A 21,880-nucleotide genomic window follows, 5' to 3' on the forward strand; every position below is an offset into this window, starting at 1 on the left:
TCCACTCTCGACAGCCCTCGGGGGGATTAAAGCCGATTTCCCTTTTGGCCAGAGTCACACTTGTGAGGGTCCAACTTGCTCTGGCGCAGGGTGAGAGTACTATCCTTGTCGCTGACACCTTGCTTACTGTTGTTTGATGCTGGGCATGTCTCTGCGGCACCCTGGCTCATCTATCACAGTAACTGTGAATGGCGTATGGGGACAGCAGAGAAACAGAGGAAGGCTACTCCCAGCCTCCCCCTTCTTTCACTATATACTTAGTAATCTGTGCTAACGCTGTTCCCTGAATGGAGAATGGAGACCTTGTGTTCTGAGGCTCCAGATGGGCAAAAACAACACAGCGCACACTCTCCAGTGGGATTGAGCTGAAAACTATAAGACGAGCTAGGAAGACTGTGAGGACATTTCTGATTTTGTGCAAAAGGAGACTCAAATGTAAATGTTGTGATAGCACAGTATTTGACTGTCAAACTATCAGTGCTAAATAATTAAGACTGTATTGCTGATTTTCTCCTTTCTTAAGCAATTTTCAGGTGCTTTAAATCCATAAAACTACACCAAAATTTTTGTAAAAACACTGATTTTAATTGCACATTGTGTATGTACAGCACAGTCTTGGACAACAAACCACACACTTGATGTAAACTGATCCAGCTGACAATGGATACAGGCCTGTTTTGTGGCAAGGAAATAGTACAAAACATCAAATGGAGGCGCTTAACTACACAGTTTATTTGCCTCGTACTCCATATAGTTTGGTTGTCTGGCACTGAAAGTTTGCAGGGCAGTGAGTATCCTGGTCACGTCGGCACTGGACAGTTTGAGTCTGTGGCGGAGCAGGCAGGCGAACAGATCCACGTGAGGGGCCCCTGGAGGCGAGAGGCGGTTGACCCTGTAGCGCAGCTCCACCAGCTGCAGCAGGGCCGAGTCCTGCGATCCCTGAGTGTACGGGTAGTCTATCTGCAGAATCAAGTCCTGGATCGCCTCGGGGTCAAAGTGCACGCTGTAACCAAAAAGCTGCATGCTGTTCACCTTCATGTAGCCGATGTTGTTGGAAGGCTCCACTTCCTCCAGAGGCTCATAGTACAGTGTCATGTTCCTGTTTCCTCCTGTCACTCCCACAGGGTCCCTGATATTACTCCTCAGGTAGAAATGAACCGTCTCAAAAAAGCTCTTCCATCTGTTTCCTAGAGTCAACGTCCAATTATAGCAGTCCAAGGGGATATCCAGCTTGGTCCGCTCCCAGTCGGGGTATCCGTGCTGACCTACCGGCATGGTCCAGCTCTCCGAATGGCTGCCCCCAAAGGGATTCACAAACAGCGACAGTGCTGGCTCAAGAGTGCTGTTTCTGGTGAGGCAAAATTGTAGAGTGAGTCCGAGGAGCATATGAACACGGTTGGACTTGACCCGGTTGCTCTTGAGCGTGAGCAGCATTCTTTTCCTCCACGAGGGATCAAACCAAGTGTTTACACGCACGTCGTTGCTCACAAACACAGCATGCAGGGCGATGCGCGGGTCACGCCGCTGGAGCAGGTAGCGCAGCTCCAGATCCTGCAGATCTCTGTCACTCTCCAAGCCCAGATAGGGGTCGGTGGGGTCAGGCACGGCTGACCGGCATACTCCCTGGGTAAGCGTGAAGCCGGGGTTACAGCTGGAACATCGAGTTCGGTTCTCTGTGGAACATGAGGCACAGCGGGGACCGTCACCCACGGAGCAGGGGATCAGACCCTGGCAAGGTGGATGGTTGTAGGGGCAGGAGCAGCTGCGGCTCTCATCGCTGTAAACACCAACCTGATTGTTCTCGCTGCAGTACAAGATGGAGAGAGCGTAGCTCAGCCAGAACTGCAGAGGCCTAAAGGAGAGACAACAAGTGTTTCAGTACAGCTTTAGGGATACTGCTGTATTGGCTATTATATAATAACTCATTTGTCTTTGTCACTTTGCATCTTTTTCATGTTTTTGTGATTATACAACAAAGAAAATGTTTTGCCAAAGAAGATTAATCCAGCTTTCCACAAACAATGTGTTGTTTTGATGTGCGGCAAAAAACAATTTGAGCCAAACTCGGGCTCAGCTGGAGTCATAACGGAAAATCAGATCAAAATGAATATTGTAATTTGCTGAATTCTCATTCTGTGGTGCAGACCCATGCTGCTACTCTTATTTCTATCTCAAGTTTAGACTACTTTTAGAAATACAGCCAGATAGGAATGCTTTTCAAAGAGCCCCATTATGTGTCTCACAGTATGAATTTGGAGATTTTATTATCTAGAATCAATAATGTCTTAAAAAAGATTCTGTGAAACTGAACAAATCTTTGCAAGTAAGTGACAAATCCAATAATAAAAGGCTGTGATCTTCAGGTCTTCGGGGGGCACGGCATCAAAAGAGGAAAACCTCTAAAGATGATTCAGTGAACACACTTCATTACTGCATCAAAATTCAATTCGATTTTATTTATATAGCACCAAATCACAACAGCAGTAGCCTCAATTCACCTCAATGTAAGGTAAAGACTCTACAATAATAGAGAGAAAACCCCAATAATCAAATGACCCCTTATTTTCAAGCACCTGGCAACAGTGGGAAGGAAAAACTCCCTTTCAGCTTGAAGACATCTCCAGGAGAAACAGGCTCAGGGAGGCCATGACCAGTTGAGAGTATGTAAGTAATAACTCTACCGTGCAATAAAAGTCATATATTAACAAGGTCAAGGGACCAAGGACAGAAATCGGACAATTTCAGCCTGAACAGGTAACCGCCTAGTCCTTCATGCTCAACATGTACAGCAGCAAGCAGATAGCCATGCTAACGCATCATTAGGTAAAGACACAATGAGGAGGTGGGTGACCTAAATCACCTTCACACAGCTGAACATGAACATTTCAAAGAAGCACACAAAGGCAAAGTGGATAAAGCTAAAGCTATGTTGAATTCTGAGCCAGCCACAAGCTAGCAGCCTCGATATGAGCAAAGGATCAATGCAGTTATTAGGAAAACTACAGAGACGAGTGAAAAAGAGAAAAGGGTTGATGTCCTCCTATCTTGTGACGTTTTATGGAAATTACCAAAGTTCTGTCTTATGAGCTACAAAGGAGAGTTACCACCTGGCATTTAATGAGCCCACAGTTCAAAAGTTGAAGAGGTCCACTGGTGATCGTGGCACAGGTGACTTGCACATCTGTGAAACTGCCATTACTGCTGAGCGATATATGCAGCCGTCTTTTCCAGGGACTGTCTTGCTGATTTTAGCACGATAATACCAAACTCCATTCCTAATGTTGCTAGTAAAAACTGTCTGTGTGCTGAAGCGAGATCTTCTGAAGCATTAAGAAATGAAACAATGAAATGTTGTTTCAGAAGCAGGGACAGTTTTCCTGGCTTCAATTTGAACAATGACAATATTTTTTTTAATTTGCCAAAACCTTTGTACCATTTTCAGATAAATGTAGGTTTTTAATGATTTTCAATGCTTGTGTTTTTATTTAAATTTTAACAGCGTCCTGCTCCTAACTTTTTGAAAACAGTGTAATTAAATTGAATGAGAGGATGCACACACACACACCAAGAAAAATGATCTTCCCGGTTATCCTAAACTACTATTGAATTTCTTTTTTACGAGCAGAAGGAGTCTGATAAAGAGTGTAATTGGATTGTGGACTGAGGAGACAGTGTCTGTGTTTGAGTAGTACACTGATGGATCGTGTCATTTAGTTAATTTCCCTGCCAGAAATAGCTATCAACACAGAGTGTTCATGGGAGAGGCATAAATCTGACTGGAGTTATGACCAACGTGGTCTCTGATAGGGCTGCTCGAATACACCGTCCAAGTGGCAGTGCTGCTGATACAGCAGCTGTAACAGTAAAAAGAAAATATAGGAATTATATATAAGCAAACTATATTACTGTCCACGGGTTCTGATAAAAAAAAAAGAAAAGAAATGAGATGACATGAGAGGTTTAAAGATGCTGGATTGATTGTGATGTAGTTTGAACCTGGCGACAGTGAAACGTGGCCGTTTGGCAGCTGTGATTCCGTTTGTCTTTCTGAGGCTGGAACAGAGAAGCCGCTTCCCTCCTGTCAGCACTTTTCACCTCACCCCACAACTACTTTTCCTCAGGTGCCTTCTAATAAGTACCGTCTCGCTCTGCTGCTTTCTTTCACCGCCTGGTGCATAAATCATTTTCATAATTATAAGTTTTGGGGAGCACCTTGGCTTAATGGGCAGCAGCATAAATACTCCTCCCTCATGTTCCTTGCTTGCTTCTTACCTGGGCCTCTGCTGGATCATTTTGGGTTGTTTTCGGCACCTCTTGCTAAGGCTGAAGAGCTTGTTAGCGGTGCGGCGCGCTCTGGTGAGAAGCTGGTTAGTACTGGTCTCCAGCTGCCTGTATCGCTGTAGGAGGTTGGCATCCATCCTCCACAAGTGCTCCACGACAGATGTGTTTACAGCGAAATGGGTTGGCAGGTTCCCAACGAAGCTTTGGAACTCCTCTGGTAGGAAGGAGAACATGAATAAGTAAACTTTGCCTGTGGCCATAAACCGCAGGGTGACAATATTATAAAAAAACCTGCATCCATTCCTCATTGTTTGTCCCCGAAAATCAAACAACCCAAAAAGGAGAAATAACAGCTGCAAAGCGCGGCGTGTTTTGATCTTTTATGCCTCTTTTTTTCAGGAGGGAACAAATGATTTTCATATTCTATGTCACACCTGTTGTCAGAATAAGTCACTGTATACCTTTAAGGCTACAAATCTTATTAGAGAATTTGCTGTCTCTGACATTATTAATATGAAAGGCAGACATTTTGCCGCGTTAACGGGAAACGAGCGGTGTTCCTGATTAAACTTCTTTGACATTTTTTGATGCCGGAGGAAACTTATATCACAAACTGTGTCACCTCTCAGTAGTACAAAAAAACCCGAAGCAGTGGATCCTCTCTGCCATTCTCTTTATACGCCCTTTCTAATCTCAAATACACAAAGAGACACAAACCCAGTGCACTCAGTGTCGACATCACAGGCAACAAAGCTGCGCTATAACTTTCTTTAAACATCTGAATAACCTACAGCACTGCGGTCTATTGTGCTGTGATACAGTGGGCTCTAATTTTAAAGCCGCTGTTGATTTTGTGCCCATGTATATCTGTGTAACTGCAGCGTAAATGTCAGTCAAAGCTGCTAACTTCCTCTGTGATGGTTTTGTGTTTACGGTAATTACAGTCTGAAAAAGAAAGCAATAGCACATTATTACGTGCTTGGACAGAGGCCAGGTTTTGTGCAATAGCTGGTTCATTTGTTTATGTAGATAATTTTTTATGGGGTTTTTTTGTGCACAGAGCTGAGAAAAATGATTGTTCGAAACAAGCAGTTCAGTGATTTCAGGTGTTATAGGCTGTTTTCCCCATTGTGTCTAGTTAAATGGATGCAGGATGAGTGTCTCCCCATAGGGAATTACTGGCATTATTTTAAAGGTATAATTTATGAAAATTGTACAATGAAGTAAATTTAATAGGAAACAATCAGCCTGGCTCTGTCTAAAAGTATTAGTATCTGTTTTAAAGGCCTCTGCAGGTCAAATAATATCTTGTTTTTTGTGTTAAAACAACATGTAGTGGATTTAGGGGGTCGCTTGTGCGACTATTCCTAGACTAAAAAAATAAAAATCATGTTTGATATTTCCTGTACATGTTTTTATGTTCACAGCACTTTGATGAGAACAGATGGATTTAAAAGAAAAATCACTAAGAGCAGCCCTGAGCAACTTGAGAGCATCAAAGCCGTCATTTGATTTGACACAATGACTGACAGCTCTCTTGATTTGAAGTCTGGCAACTGCCAGAGTTTGACAGCTAAGAAAGCATTCTGAACATAAAACAAGACTTTTGTTTTAGTTCTAAAACTAAACTTTAAAGTGTTTTGTTCTTGAGGAAAAAAAAATGACCTTAGTCCCAAAGCACGTACTTTTGAGGAGGATTTTAAAAGCCACTGTTCCACCCGTGTGCTTTCTTTTTCTTTTTTTTTTGTGAAAGCACTTTTCAAGCTGACATTTTCAAGTCCCATTTTGAAGGGTCATAGTGAATTAATTTCTTACTCACCAGATTCCTCAAACTCCTTGTAGGTCAGCCTCCAGGTGTCTCTGATGCGCAGCAGGTTGTTTTCCAGAGTGGCCAGGTCAGAGCGAGGACAGTTACACTGTGGGAAGTCCACGCTGCAGTCACACCAGCAGTCACTGTTCTGGCAAACAAACTGGCCCTCAGATTTGCAGCCAACGTAGTTGAGCGCTGCCTGAATGAAGCGGCTCCGCAAATAGCCTGGAAGGATGACCTGCAGCCCTGCGGAGCACCACAGACGAGACACACGAGGGAAAAAATGAATAAACTATTAAACATGTGAAAGAGAGGCTGATTCATCCTCATAGAAAAAGCAGTCTGTGTAGCAAAAGTGAAAACATTTGAACACATCTTGTTAGTTGCTGTTTACTGTTGTCTAAAAATGATTAATCTTACATACATAATCCTGTGCTGTACTTCCAAGATAAACAAATATGTATTAATCCACCATTTAAAGCAGTCCTCTAGATAGAGACTAGCTTATTTACGCCTGTTTGACTCAGCCTTTTCAGACGCTTACTTACTACAGGAAAGGAAAAATAAAAAAAATATTACAAAAAAGTAATAAAGTAGTTCTATATTTTCAAAGATTTATATCTTTAGTATTAAACAGTAGATTATTGTAGATTGCAGGAAGGAAGTTGGAATGAACAAATATGTGAATGGTTTTTTTTTAATGGTTATGGTGATGCAGCCTTGCATCATATGTATCCGGGGCGAGAGGCAGGGTACACCTGGAACGGGATAGGCTCTAGCACCCCCGCTACCCTGATTAGGATAACCTGAAGAGAACGGATGGATATGCTGATGTAGCCTTCATTAATGCATTAAAGCAAATTTCACAGTGTGGGAAATAAGCTTCATGGATCTCTCAGGAACATTTAGTAGCTATAAATAAAAAAATAAATAATAATTGAAACAATAACTACTGTAGCTATTTAGCTTAGCTTAGGGAGGCGATAACAAGCTTGGCTATATGGAAAAACCTCCACTACTGGCACCTAATTGTTGACCGGCACACCAAAAAAGTACAAATGTTGAATAAAACATGCAAAATTGTATGCAGACTAATACAACTTATTTTATGCGCCGAAATCCTTTTTTTTGGATAAAAACATGGAGTCTTAGATCAGTCTGATCAAATTAACTATATTTTTCTGAAATAAAACTTTGAAATCGATGACAACATGAGGGTTAATCACAAGTAACTATTCTGCAAACTATTTGAAGTCTAGATGAATCACGTGATGAACACAAATTCTGACTTCACCCTAACTCAAAGGCTCTGCCTAATCCTAGATGGCTACCCAGGCGAGTGAAGCCTAGAATATCCACTAGTGACCAGTCACCAGTGATAAAGTGATTCACGACAAGTGAATCGCTTGTGGACAGCCCTTAACTGTCTGCAAAATGTGCATCAGCATCTTTAAATTCAAATGATCATGAATCAATGAAGCTTTCTAACGTGTGTTTAGCAGTGCGATGGCTGCAGTTACAGCCACACAGTGGTAATGTCTACCAAACATCAGTGTTACAATAGAGGCTTACACATAACACTACACTTTCATTTTAATGTCTTTAAATATAGGATTTAATTTAGAGGGTAATAAACAATTGGTTTTGGTTTAGAATTAATTTACTTGTACAATCGCATAAGACTGTATTCTAAAATAAGTGCGCACATTTTAGTTTACACTGTTATGTGTATGATTTACTCTTTGTGTTCTGAGTTACCTCAGTTGCAGCTGCTCCCACTCCCTTGGTTGATGAGCTAAGCGATGAAAAAGGGGCGGAGCAAGCCTATATGAGACCTGCAAATTGGGTCATACCACAACTCTGGATCATGGGGGGGAAATGGAATTTGTTATGTTAGTTTCAGTTAGGGTTTTTTGTGTTCTACCCCTTTGTGTTTATGTGGGCTGATTTAAGTTTCCCCTTTGACCTGTTTAGGCAGGTCAGTTTGTTTGAGTTAGTATTGTTATCAGCTTTTAAGTAGAGTTCTGTTACTTTGACCTCTTTTATGGGCCCAAGATCTAGATTTTTCTGTATAATTTAACCAAGTTTGTTTTTGGGGTTAATTAAAAAAAAAAACCTTGTTTTTGGACTTCAACCTGTGTCTGACTTTCCTTCACTGCTCGGTCCATCACAAGCAGTGAAAGTGAGCGTGTTTAGTTTTGGTGCTTAAACCCAACCAAACAGCAAGTAAAAATGAAAGTAAACACTGAATAAAAGTGAAATTTAAAGCACTTCCACATGATACTTCAATTCCAGTCTTCTGGATCTGCTGGATGATCTGCCCGCTCATCTAGACTTTGTCTGTCCTTTTAAGTGGAAACATTCCTGCATGTTGTTACATGGATTCAATCAAATGGAAGGGACAAATGTCCAATACGATTATTTAGTTGGAGGACTTGGTGGTCATTATCATGGTTAGATTTAGTCAATCGGGGAACCCTGGGATATTCTGCTGACTTTTTCTCTGTTCTTTCCAACTGGAATGCAAGATTAGAGATAACCGGGTAAATATTTTGTATTCTGTCTGAGCTAATAAAAGGTTAATTAGTTTTGTGACTGCATTTCAGCAAATACCCTCTTTCAGTCTTCAGACAGTTTACCTACATGTAGCCAAAGCCCGCTCAAATTTTACTGAGCCAAAAGAACGTGCTCTGCAGATGAACTACTGGCTCCCAGATCAATCTTAAGGTTAAAATTTACCCTGCAGCTGAATCTTGTTTTCAGGACTGTGAACCAGCACGGAGCTGACTGTGTCCAGATTGTCATAGTTGCTGCATCCGAGCGGCCCGGTTCTTGTTTCAGTCACCTGGAAGCACATGAAGAGAAAACAGTGGTATGAGCGCTCGCTCTGTCAGCCGTCGCCCCCGTTTTCACCCCTCCATCTGCGTTAATAGGTAGAAAACAACTGATAATCTTGGTTCTGCATGGATTACTTTAATATTTTCTTTTTCTAAAGAAAGGTCAAAAGAACATAAAAAGCCTCGTCAAAGATGCATTTTATGTCTTAAAAGAGCTTGGTATTCAATGAGTCACGGTGAAGTAATACTGAAAAGGTCTTCAATTAGAAAGCTTTCTCTCCTCAAACAGAATAATTTGTTCTGATGTGAGAGAAGAAATCAACTTCCCTCTGACTGAAAAACTTTAAACTGACTCACTTCTCTGCATCTCTAACAGTAAACAATCTCAATGTTAAAGCTAGAAATTCAAAAACACCTACACACATGTCGGGTATTTATATCTTGTGGGGACATCTAATTGACATAATGCTTTCCCCAGCCCCTTACCCCAACCCTAACCATGAAAAATGAATAACCATAACCCTAAACCTATAACCCAACTGTAACCCTGTCACTAAAACCACACTTTGAGTCTCAAAAATGCCTTCAAACTTGTGGGGACCAGGATTTTGGTCCCCACAAGTACAGTAAACTTCCAATTTTTGGTCCCCACAAAGATAGGAATACACACACACACACACACACACACACACACACACACACACACACACACACACACACACACACACACACAGAGAGCTTACTCTGTACTGGCATCCATTTTTGCTCGAATCCTTCCCATTTCTCACCGAATCTCTGATACCATATGTGATTTTAATGCACGGCTATTTATCTCATAAAATCTAGTGTTCATCTTCTTCTACTCTCCTCTCTTTCTCTCACGCTGATCTTCAGTCTGCCCAAACTCCACACCTGCTGCAAAATGGCAAATGAATTTATGTCAGCCTGGCTGAAAATTAATGGAATGATATCTTTAATCCATCAAGCTGATGCATAACCAGAGGAACGCGTTCTCATTTTGGGAGGGCACTTGTCTTCATCAGTGGCTACTCACTTTAGCATCTACATTTGCCCCTCGGGCTGATTAATGCGCACACCCTAATAGCCACTTCAGACGATAAAATGGATGATTGGTGTTTCATACAACAGGACGCACAACCGCTCCTTGCTTTGCTCCCCTCTTTAAAGCTTGCCACAGAGTGCGCGGTAACTTAGAAAGCCTGCTTCGTGCAATACTGCTTGAAGAGTCACTTAATTAGGGTGTTATAGGTGGTCAGCTATAAACAGTCAGACGCTTCGTTTTTCAAAATCTGCTGTTCCCATTTTCCTCGCACGCTGAGAGATTTTCATGATAATACACCACTGGTGAGGGGGAAAAAAAACCAGGAAAAACAAATTTGAAAGACTTAGTGCTACCCTGCAGTCACAACAGGTGAATCTCCTAAGTGTCAGGCCAATTCTGTAAATAAGCATTCACTCTTAATCCTACCTGATTAAATAAGTTATGGGAGAAAAGTCCCTGAGCTGGTATTAAAGGATTTATTAGTGTAAGTTGTCTTCAAGTTGAGTTAGCCAAATGTCCTGAATTAAAACTTTCTTCTGCAACTGTGTCAGTAATCCTAAGAAACATCTGCAAGTTGATATTTAATTTTATATTATTTCATACTTTCATACAATGCTTCATAGAACTGTGGTGAATTTAACTCCATTATATTTATTTTAACCATTTAATTTTTACCTTTAATCGTTATCATATATTAAAATACAGCAGCAAGGAAAGTGATCAAAAACTACGTAGGTTATTCTGTTGTTGAGAATAGAATAGAACAGAATAGAATAGCCCTTTATTGTCACTGTACATGTACAACAAATTGTAACTTGTTTTCTAAGATTTTAGCAACATAGTACATAATGACATCAAGAGATTCAGAGAATCTGGAGAAATCTGTGTGTGCAAGAAACAAGGACTGAAATCAGTATTGGATACCTGTAATCTTTAGGCCTGCAGGCTGCACTGCACTAACAACAGGCCTGATTTTGCCATGGAAATCACTGCATGGGCTCAGGAACGATTCAAGGAAACATTGTCTGTGAACACAGTTCACTGTGCCATCCACAAATGCAGGTTAAAGCTCCATCAGTCAAAGACACCACATGAGAACACAATCCAGAAATGTAGCCATCATGTATTCAATTCAATTCAATTTTATTTATATAGCGCCAAAACACAATAACAGTTGCCTCAAGGTGCTTTATACTGTAAAGTAAAAACCCTACAATTATACAAAGGAAACAGAGAAAACGCCAACAATCATATGACCCCCTATGAAGAAGTTCTTTGGCGATGGAAAGGACCAACTCCCTTTTAACAGGAAGAAATCTCCAGTAGAGCCTGGCTCAGGGAGGGGCGGCCGTCTGCCACGACCTGTGTGGTCAGACGACTCAACACAGGAAATTCTATTTGGAAAACATGGATGCCACATCATCACTGAAGAGGAGAGGGCTTGCGCATCCGGAAAGGTGCCATCAGTGTTTAAAAGGTATATGCTAGTTTTAGAACAACATATGCTCCCACCCAGATGATGTCTTTTTCAGGGAAGGCCTTACATATTTCAGCAAGACAATGCTAAACCGCATACTGCATTTGTTACAACAGCATGGCATCACAGTAGAAGATTCCAGGTCCTGAACTGGCCTACCTGCAGTCCAGACCTCTCACCAGCTGAAAACATCTGGCATTCATAATGAGCTAATATTTTTCTTAAAATGATACATTTTTCTCAATTTAAACATCTGACATGTTTCCAATGTTCTATCATGAATAAAATGTGGGTTTAAGAGATTTGCATATCATAGCATTCTGTTTTTGTTTTTTTTCCATTTTAGAGAGACTCCAAACTTTTTCAGTGTGTTTGTTTGTATTCAGCATATCTAAGATCATGTAGGTGTGTAAGCATATGCTAAAAATGACTGGGTCAAAGTGGAACTACTACAACACGGGGCTACATGGATACTGTAACTTAAAAGGAAACTAAAGAAAAAGAAACACTGCCTTAAAAATAACCCAATATTTCACTGGTCCATATTGACCCACGCTGGGTCAATTTAAGCCAGGCGACGAAAACAGAAGTTATTTTCTTTCTCCCCAAAGTCATTCCCCGAAGCCACGTTCAGTTTAACAGAAACCAAAAACCCACCCAGCCCGACTCCAAGCGTCATATCAGGCTTTCCCTCATGCAAATGCTTGAGGCTAACAAACCGCAAGGCAGGAGAACAACACGGCTACCTTCAGGCAGTGAATGTCTGGCGTTTCATTTCCCAGCAGATTGCTGCTGTATTTACAATTTCCCTCCTTCAACATACCCGTATGGCAGTGGATGCAATTTGGAGGTGGTGTAGCCTCCGCAGGGTGCTCTCTCTGTCTGTGAAGTAGGAAGCAGCCAGCTGGTGGAGAGTTTCCAGGGTCACGGTCCCTGTAGTATTTGAGTTCCTGTTGCTGCCTCGGCTGCCCTCGCCCCCTGAGGGTGAAGACTCCTGGCTGAGCTTCCTTTTGTCCACAAATATTGTCAAAGACTCCTCCCCTGGTAACAGTTAGACAGAGGGATGAGAGGTTCATTAGCTCCAGCAGAACGCCACTAATCACCTTTCATTAGTATCTTTTCAGACTAGATAGAAAAGCACAGTAGTCATTAAGTACTGTGGGGGAACTGATGGTTTGGATGATTAGAGGAAAAGGCACAGGCAAGGTCTCTGCATCTATTAAACTCCTCGTGAATAAAGAGAGCTTACTCACCATCGTTAATCAAATTTCCTTAATTATTTCAATTATTTTAATTACGACGGAAAAAATGACTTGGAAAACAAATCAGATCCCAGGTGAGCACCGGGCTGTTCTTAAAGATGAATTCTATATAACGGTCAAATCACCAGCAGTGAGAAGAAAAAAGACACGTTTGATTAAGTATAAGATTTATAGATTCAGGTGCACTTTGGAAAGTCAGCCCTGATAATGAAAACTGCAGTCTTTTTGTGATGCCGTTTAACTTCCTACCCCAGTAGTTAATTTCTTTCTGCAACTCACCTCATCTTCCTCCTGTTATATTTTCCCAGGTCTTTCTCTCCTATACTATCTGAACAATGTTCACCAGAGAACAGATTTGAAAATAGCTGCATTCACTACTGAGTCAAGAGGACATTAATAAATTCTTTTACTTTCCCTCAAAAGCGTCTCAGGTTTGAGCCAGATGAGGAATGAGTGCCTTTTGAAGGGAGCTGCAGGTGCTCTTCAGCGAACCTTAACAACATCCCTTAACTGTCACAGCAGGTCTGAGTCACTTTATCAGTACTTACTTTATTGGCACTGTTCTCCAACTGTTTCCTCACCACTAGCACTCGAAAAGCATCACTCCGTGCGGCGTGACCTTTGTAAATTCGAAAGCTTCTGCGATAATTCGTATTTAAACTCGCAGGGAAATAAAGCTCTTCGAATTAAATTTAATTAAACTGTCAGTGCAGCTGAACCTCTGTAAGGAGAATACGCTGTCAGTGTATATGAATATGCCCACCTCCAGACGTGTTCCAGTCAAACAAGGATCAATACCTCAAATTTTCCTTATAATAAGCCAGACTGTTAGTCTTTCTTATTTCCCTACAGATGGGATTATGTGTGCCTCAGAAGAGCCACGCCAGTTTAACCTGCCCTCACCTCCCCCATATAAAATATTCAATCATTCATCTGATTCTGTTTCTGCTCATGTCTGGTTTCCAACCAGGCAGCTGTCCTCACCTATGAAGATGTGTGACATTAAAGAGATGTGGCTAAAAAGCCCTGTGAAAATGTGGCGTCTTATCTCATCCTTTGCTCTTAAAAATCATCTAGAAAGATGATGAGCATTTTTCTTTTTCCAAAATGACAAAACTGTTGCACTGTTGATTCACATGTTTACGTTTTCTGATCTGGCCCTGCTTTGGTGAACGCTAATAATCGTTTTCGTTCAGTTTGGTCTGCTGACATCGTCTTAACTCTGCCGAGCATTACAGCAACAGTTATATGAAACGAGTCACACTGATCCAGCATCCCTTGTGCCAGGTGGTTATCAAAACTCTTACATGTGATGATTGCAAAAATAACAAGCAAACAGTCTTATGCTTCGAAGATCCACATTTTGTTGATGCATCTATCCGCTTTGACCTCTGAGACAATGCATCCTGCAGACCACAGTGCTCCCAAAAAAAAAATCTAATAACACAGTTCACCTGAACTTGAACTCATTCAGTTTTTGAGCGATGTAGCTGATGTTTGTAGGTGGTAACGGTGACTCTGGGTGAAACAGACGTCTGGTATATGAAGTGTTGATAGTGTTTATTTTATCAGGAAGCTTCTATATTGCCTTTTAGGAGGACCATTTGCTCAGTATAAACTGGGTTTCAGTCTATCTGACAAGAACTTCTAGAAGCACTGGGAATTGTGACTTGTGTGACGTTGTTATACATCAACAACACTTTGCGACTATTGCATCTTTGTGGGTGGGTTTCATGACGAATTTCTAATAATTTTGGGGATACCAACAGACAGAGTGCATGGCCAGTGTTGGTTTTCGACCAGTTGCTGTATTTTGGGGCATAAACACTGTTTTTTAGCCAAATACTTCCCTCAAATCAGTGCCGTTCATTTACAGCAGGGGTCCCCAATCCCAGTCCACGAGGGCCGGTGTCCCTGCAGGTTTTCGATGTGTCCTTGATCCATTACAGCTGATTTAAATGAATAAATTACCTTCTCAACATTTCTTGTAGTTCTCCAGAGGCCTGGTAATGAAGTAATCATGTGATTCAGGTGTGTTGACCCAGGGTGAGATCTAAAACCTGCAGGGACACCGGCCCTCGTGGACTGGGATTGGGGACCCCTGATTTACAGCATGCTCTGTGATAGCAGTTAGCTTAAGAAAAGAAGAGAAAAACTAATTGCTTATAAATGACAGCATTTCACAGCAGTGACAAACCTCTGTTCACAGAGCCGTGCCGGTTTGACAGCTAAACAAAAATATCATATCTGTCGTTCTCCCGCCTACCACAAATCACTTGTTTTACGCTAATCCGGGGCGATTTGATTCCTTTTTGTACGCCAAAAAACACTGATCCAGAAAAATCATTACATGCTTTGTTGCTTCAAAAGCAGCAGACAGTAAAAAATCAGTGCCCCATATGCTAGAAAAAAAAAAGAAGAACAAAAATCACATTAGAGGCTATGTGGATCAGGCTCGCTTTGAAGCTCTGACTACCCTACTGTACCTCCCAGAGTGGCAGAGAGGAGAAAGTGGGTGCCGTATTTCTTGATTAGACTCTCTGTAATCATCTGAAGGGTCGGTCTCCTCCCCAGCTGTCGGATGGCGTGCGCAAAGTCGGGGTCGAGGGGCAGAGCCAAACCGCTGCCGCCACCAAAATTGTCCAGCTTCTCCACAGCCAGGCTGTTCACCTTCCATCGACCAAATTCCCTAGAAACACCACACACACACACACACACAGGTTTGCTCACTCTGTTAAGGCCTTTAATTGTGTGTAAGGCCCCGGGCTGCTATTTAACAAGCTGCGTTGAGAGGAAAGCAATATTTGAACGTGTGTTACCCTCACTGAGGCACACGCTGCTGTATACTTATGGCTCACATACATGGTGGACACAGAGGAAGCAGTAACGCCAAGCGATGAAGCTGTAATCCTCTGTGGAGCTTAACAATATGCCTCTGATGTACAAGAAACTACCCTGAAAAACCTTTTTTGTTTTTTTTTTACTTAAGGGATTATACGGCAAGTAGTGATTGAATGTTTATCGACTGTCAGATTTTTACCTGGGAATTGTAAAAAAGGATGTTATATAAGACAACTGTTTCTTTCTTCTTTATTTGGCCTTAAATGCTCTCATTTGATACTCATGTAACAGTATCTATTATATAAGAGTGGATACATTATATAGATTGTTGCAGTATTGCAACAATCTGTTCTGCTACTAGCACTGGGTTTAGCAGCTATGACTTAACCATTGGAATCAGCACTTTAATAGAGCACCGCTCTGTTAGAGCTCTGCCAACTTGCTAACTAGTTTTCATGCACTTTTAATCCAAGCAAGAGGGTTTATTTTTCTGGGTTTTTTTTAATGGCAACCCGAGGCCTTAGGCTGTCGACAGCAGACTGTTAGCGGATTTAAAAAACAAGACATAGTGTGCACATTTGTCTTAATCTTTGGACATAAGTTGCTGATGATACAACAAATATATTTGGAGTGCAAATATATCACTGATCTCAACAGATTACCAGCGCTCATTCTCAGAACCATTATAAAGTAAAAAATAATAGACTAGGCTGACAAAAAAATAAAAATATGAATAGAAAGCTTTTCAACCTGCCTATTTGTTAAATCTTAAAAGCTGTTATAGTAATAGTAAAGCTGTAAATCAAATGTAATAGTAATGCAGCACAGATTTATCCTCATGTTCCTCCGAAAATCAAACGTGTGGATACCCCCCCCCCCCGTGTATAAGTGCACCAGGTTGAGAATCACTGTTACGGTTGACTGATGTCAGCTTTGAGTAACCTGAGCCTGGGTACAACAAAACTCGTTGGGTTCCAAAGTGGCAACCCCCACAGCATTAGGAAAGGTGCAAAAAAGAAAGAAAGAAAGAAAATAAAGCCCCACGACATCAGCTGCCATGATTTGTCACCCCGTGCCCTTTAGACACGAGCCTCGCTGAATTCTACATACTCACAAACCCTCGCTCTCCATTCCCCACAGCCCCTCCCTCTGCAGCGTCAGTTAACATCCACCTCTCCCACGGTGCTTGCCTCCTGCTCTGTGTACCTCCCTCTCCTTCTGGGAGGTCATCAAATCACTGCCATGAGAAAAATGATCGGCAAAGAAATAATTGGGGGAACCGTGACTGTGTGGAGTGTGTCATTACGGCCAATCATCGTAACAAGGGGACAGGATGAGTGTCTGTCTCTGGTGGACAGATGGATATTGCAGATCTAGCCCAGGGTTAGCCTACAGCTACTCCATCAGCATGCACAGGTGGAAAAACAGAAGCGCTGTAGGAATGGGCTGCCTTATGTAAACGTGGAGGCTTACTGTACGCATAGAAAGCAATCAGAAAGTGATGAAAACACTTTATTGAGGGGGTGGGGGGGTTGAAACTATACAGGAGCAGCTGTATGGGGGGAGCTAGCTGACAGCTTAATTGCATGCTTTGCTTCCACATGACTGACAGCCACGTGAGCTTTACTATGGCGTGCAGCTATTACAGAGGTCAGAGCAGAACTGCAATTTAAATCCCCTGGCACTTTAACACAGCACACATATAGAAAATATGAAGTGTCTACAGCATTGAAGGAAGTGCATAAAATACAGTTATTATACATTTTTCTGAAAAAAAGGCCTTCAGTGTTCCCACAGTTTATTATATGCCCTCCCTTATCTCTAAACCATTAAATAAGTCACATTAGGCAGAGAGGATGAAAACTGCTTTAAAAAGACTCTCCTGTCAGTTATCATCTTGTTACAGCAGGTTTTTATCTCAGTTAGAGTCATCCTTAAAATCCTTAATCCCTAATCCTAAAACCAGCCTTTGGCTTAAAAAATGTGAGCAAGGCATCTGAGAGGATACAGGGCTGACTGCTGTAGGGTGAAAGACCCTTAAGAGGTGAGATGTCAGCCAGCCATTACCAGTGACGAGTGCCTTTCCAGTCCAAGCTGTCTGCTTCTTGGATACTTTTTTAATGATTTCCACTAATTATTGGAAACAAGGAGGCTCAAGTCAGAGGACTCTTGGGACATTGTCACACCGGGTCCATTGAAAAAACACAGGTGTCACGACAAGATAAACACCGGAGTCTTAAAGATTTCTGGGAAAAGATAATGGAGCGATTGATTTATAGCACCGCTAAAGATGCACACAAAGTCTTTCTTTCACTTTGCTAAACCCTTGGCGATTTTCTTCTTCTTTTTGCCACAGAAATGAAACTTTCTCCTCAAACCGACCCCGCAGGACTGCGGGGACAGTGACAAAATATCAACACACATGGGCTCCCCACACGAATTATAAACACAAAATATAATTCAGACCTTTTTACTGCACGTCTGCAACTCAAACCCCCGAGCCATAAAGGGAATGATCGATAAATACCTAAAAGTTAAATCAGAGCAGAAATATATTGCTTTAGGAAAAGTTTCTGGAAAGGCAGCAAAGTGCAGCTGGCAGATACTGCAGGAAGTCACTGAAGGGATGAAGCTCGACTGTCCACACACACAATCCATGGCATTAACTCTTGCTGCAGGGGTCATTTAGAAACACCAGCAACAGCAAAAAGCACCAGGTTAAAAAGAAGAAGATAATAAAGAAACAAAGCACAAGAAAGGAATAAATGTCTGCTGTTATTCAGATGACAGATGAGCTTTCAGCAGCAAAGGGCCCTCTGCATGCTTACAGTAGTTCTTCTGATTTGCTCATCAGCTTGCAACTAATTTGGTGCAGGTGCGGTACCTGTGAGAGCAATCCTGAGAGTGTGCAGGATTACATTCCACACACACTACAGCAGCTGCTGTCACTGATAAGTTGCTCTCTTGCTGAAATTGCTCATCAGTAAAATTATCCAGTAGCACGTCTGGAATGAAAAAAATGGCAAGTAGCCTACTTATAATCCACACCTGAAACTCTCTCACACACAAAACATTACACACGCGTTAAACACACACACATCTCACCTATAGATCTTGTATCTGGTGCTGAAGCCCTGCTGGTACCTCTCCGCAGCCTCTGTGTACTCCAGGGACTGCTGGAAGGGGCCCTTATCCGACAGCAGCCAGCCCAGGGAGCCGGGGGAGCCGTCGCCTCGTCCGGCGGCTGCGGCTCCAGTGGCGGTGGCAGCCCTGGAGGTCCAGCAGCAGCACCAGCAGAGCCAGAGGCTGAGAGCTGCCCCCTCCCATAGCAGAGACAGCCGCTTATGACTGATTCTCTGACAGCTCATGCTTCACCCAGCGACACCTCATTCTCTCCAGACTGAGAGGAGAGGACAGATAATCAGGGCTGAAAAGTAGCGCTTCACGCTGATCTGGAGGTTTGTCGGAAAATTTATTTCAAAGCAGTGATATCTCAGAGTTAATGTACAAGAAATAATAGCAATTAAACGTTTTTTCTTCTTCTCCTCCTTCTGCTGAAGACACACTCACCTGATTTGCAATAAGAACCAAAAGGATGCGCCCGAAGATGAACTCCTGCGATCTCGCCACAGCCAAGAATAAAAGCTCTCCGAATCAGCGATCCGACACAATGAATGAATTCGTAATGTGTCCTCTCTTCACAGAGAGCTACTCCAACTTGGGTATTTTTCTGCTCCCGCCCAACTTTTTCTCTCTCTTTTCTTTTTTTTTTTTTTTATTTCGGAAGATGTTGCTCCAGCATCCGCGCATCCGTCCGCTCCTCGGTGAGAAGTTGAAGCGGCGGAGGCGGTGAGACGGCGGAGTTCATTGCGAGGACGTCCGTGCGGTCATAGATAGTTCCAGAGGTTGAACGGGGGGGGGAAAGGGCAGATTTAAACAGAGAGAGTGGGACACCCTGTAGCTCTGTTTGATCCCTAAATTGTCAGTTTAAAAAGATTTAAAAGAAAAAATAAATCTTGACAGACGCTGTAGGCGCTTATATCTCCTCTTTGCTCTGTGTGAGCTGGTGGATGAATGAGTGCCTGCTTCAACAAAGAGACCTTTTCTTCCCTATTTTTTTTTTCCAGGAGAGATAGCAAGAGGGCGAGCAAGTGCATCATGATGAGGCTGGCAGGGTAATATATACAGTATGATCACTGAGTGTACTCAAGTTTGGAGATGAGTGGAGTGATGATGCATCAGGACTGCATCCATCACTCACCATTATCTTCACTTTATTCATTATTATTTCCCATCACAGCTTGTCTCTCCCTGGGTGAATATTGCCCATTAAAGGTCTTTAACGGAGTCTGATAATAGGCTAATTATCTCGCGGTGTTTCTTTTTTCTCCCCCCACCCCCCCCTACTCGTCCTGTGCCACAGCTTCAGGGCCTGCAGCTTGCATGACTAAATGGCACACACACTTGCACGTTGCTGGATTTGCTGGGGAGAATAATTACAGGCTATTATCGGGGAGCAGGTTTCTCGGGTTGTGTGATTCAGGTTCAGGGGTACACTCGCTATTCCACACCAAGCATCATAATTTGGAAAAAAAAAAAAATACAGCTTCTCCAACAAAAGTGGATGTTTCATTTCCAGACGAAGCAAAGGAAATGTTCGACCTGTGGCTTGGAAAATAATTATATTTTGAATGCTAAAACCATTTGCGAATGAACGTGAGATTTTTTTTTAATGATGGTTTTTCTTTTATGGGGCATATGGAGCTTTGGATCCTCCCCCTATTTTCGGGGGATCCGGTCACCTTTAGGGTGGAGCAAACACTGTGCGTGTGTAGCACAAAGTGGTACTCATACAGTGCTGGGAAGTAGTCTGACATTTTCATTTCTACCTTAAAAATAAAAATACAATAAAGCGTGCATGTTTCTGAATTGCTGTTTACTATGTACAGACCAGATATATATCATATTTCCAACTTTCTTTGCTAACCAAATACAATAAAGATAAAATGAAGCTTAAGTTTGCTCTAATGGTCTCCTGTGATATCATGTGATAGTCTTTATATACCGCCTCATTCTTTCTAAGTTCTCTGTTATTTCTTCCGCTCTTCTTTCTGGTTTCCACTTTTGGCTTTCAGTTTGGATGCATTCATAGAATAACATGACTTTTTTTTTTAAAGCCACATATAACAGTTTTAGCGATTTTTATCCAGTTCTAACACATATACAGTGTCACTTCACGCCATATTTCCCCCCTGTGCAAAATGAAAAATACAAAAACTCAATTTCTCAGACTCATACTGCCGCTTCATTTTCTTTGTGGTAGTTTCCATCAAATTCACCAAAATCTGCAAAGCTTGCACCTTTCTGTGACTTGTACCTTTCCCTCATGAGTATGCTGTTAGACAGGGTAACCTTATTCTGACTACAATAAAAAGCCTTCCCTTCATATACGTTGGGTAAAAGCCAAACTTTAGAAAAGTGCATGTCAGTTGATCCAGAATGCTGCAGCAGAAGTACTGACAGGGACTAGAAAGACTGGATTCCCTTCATTGGCTCCTGTTAACTTCAGAATTAGGATTAAAATCTTTCTAACAAGGTCCTGACTAATTAGCCCTCATCCTATCTTAACCTTGTAGCACCATATAACCCCAATAGAGCACCTCTCATACTGCTGGTTTACTGGTGGTTCCAGGGATATTTAAAAGTAGAATGGGAGGTAGTTTTCGGTTTTCAGGCCCCTCTTCTGTGGAACCAGCTCCCAGTTTGGATTTGGGACAGACACCCTCTCTACTTTTAAGATTAGGCTTAAAACTTTCCTTTTTAATAAAGCTTATAGTTAGGGCTGGACCAGCTGACTCTAAACTCTTCCTTAGTTATGCTGTAATAGGCTCAGGCTGCTGAGGGCTTCCCATGATGCTTGTTTCTTCTTCTCTTCTCTCTTTTCACTCTATATGTGTTTAACCATCCCTTTGAGTCATTAGTTATTATTAATCTCTGGCTCTTTTCCACAGAGCGACCCAACTGGTTAGAGCAGATGGCCGCCCCGCCATGACTGTCGCCAAGCGCTTGCTCATAGGGGGTCTTCTGATTGTTGGGGTTTTGTAGGGTCGTTACCTTACAATATGAAGGGCTTTGAGGTGACTGCTGTTGTCATTTGTCTCTGTATGAATAAAACTAAATTGAATCGAATGAAGTCGTCCAGAATCAGTGAAAATGTGGTGACAGTGTCTCAAGGACAGGGGGATGGCCCCACATAAAGGGAGACATCTGGTAGCCCTTCTAGTCATGCTTGCAGCATCATCACAACTC

The 21,880-nt window shown here is 42.2% G+C and overlaps 1 protein-coding gene across 1 annotated transcript; it reads right to left on the minus strand.

Annotated features, from left to right (window-relative positions):
- Window positions 1-588: 588 nt before the first annotated feature.
- LOC116332014 (BMP/retinoic acid-inducible neural-specific protein 3-like) lies at window positions 589-18,954 on the minus strand. Its single transcript, XM_031754853.2, has 7 exons — window positions 18,677-18,954; window positions 15,217-15,419; window positions 12,292-12,509; window positions 8,831-8,936; window positions 6,101-6,337; window positions 4,273-4,495; window positions 589-1,852 (listed from the first exon to the last, which is right to left on the minus strand). Exons 1-7 carry the CDS (start codon window positions 18,937-18,939, stop codon window positions 718-720), a joined length of 2,385 nt encoding a protein of 794 aa, XP_031610713.2. The 5' UTR covers window positions 18,940-18,954; the 3' UTR covers window positions 589-717.
- Between the last annotated feature and the right edge of the window lie 2,926 nt (window positions 18,955-21,880).

Source organism: Oreochromis aureus, linkage group 18 (assembly GCF_013358895.1).
Source record: "Oreochromis aureus strain Israel breed Guangdong linkage group 18, ZZ_aureus, whole genome shotgun sequence".
In the NCBI taxonomy this organism is placed as follows: Eukaryota; Metazoa; Chordata; class Actinopteri; order Cichliformes; family Cichlidae; genus Oreochromis; species Oreochromis aureus.

Bases quoted from the DNA above. Each gene is read 5' to 3' on its own strand.
- LOC116332014 (XM_031754853.2), bottom strand. From the start codon at position 18,939: ATGAGCTGTCAGAGAATCAGTCATAAGCGGCTGTCTCTGCTATGGGAG. The intron at 15,420-18,676 runs GTGAGATGTGTG...TGGTGTTTCTAG, and splicing joins ACCAGATACAAGATCTATAG to GGAATTTGGTCGATGGAAGG. The intron at 1,853-4,272 runs GTAAGAAGCAAG...TCTCTCCTTTAG, and splicing joins ATGATCCAGCAGAGGCCCAG to GCCTCTGCAGTTCTGGCTGA.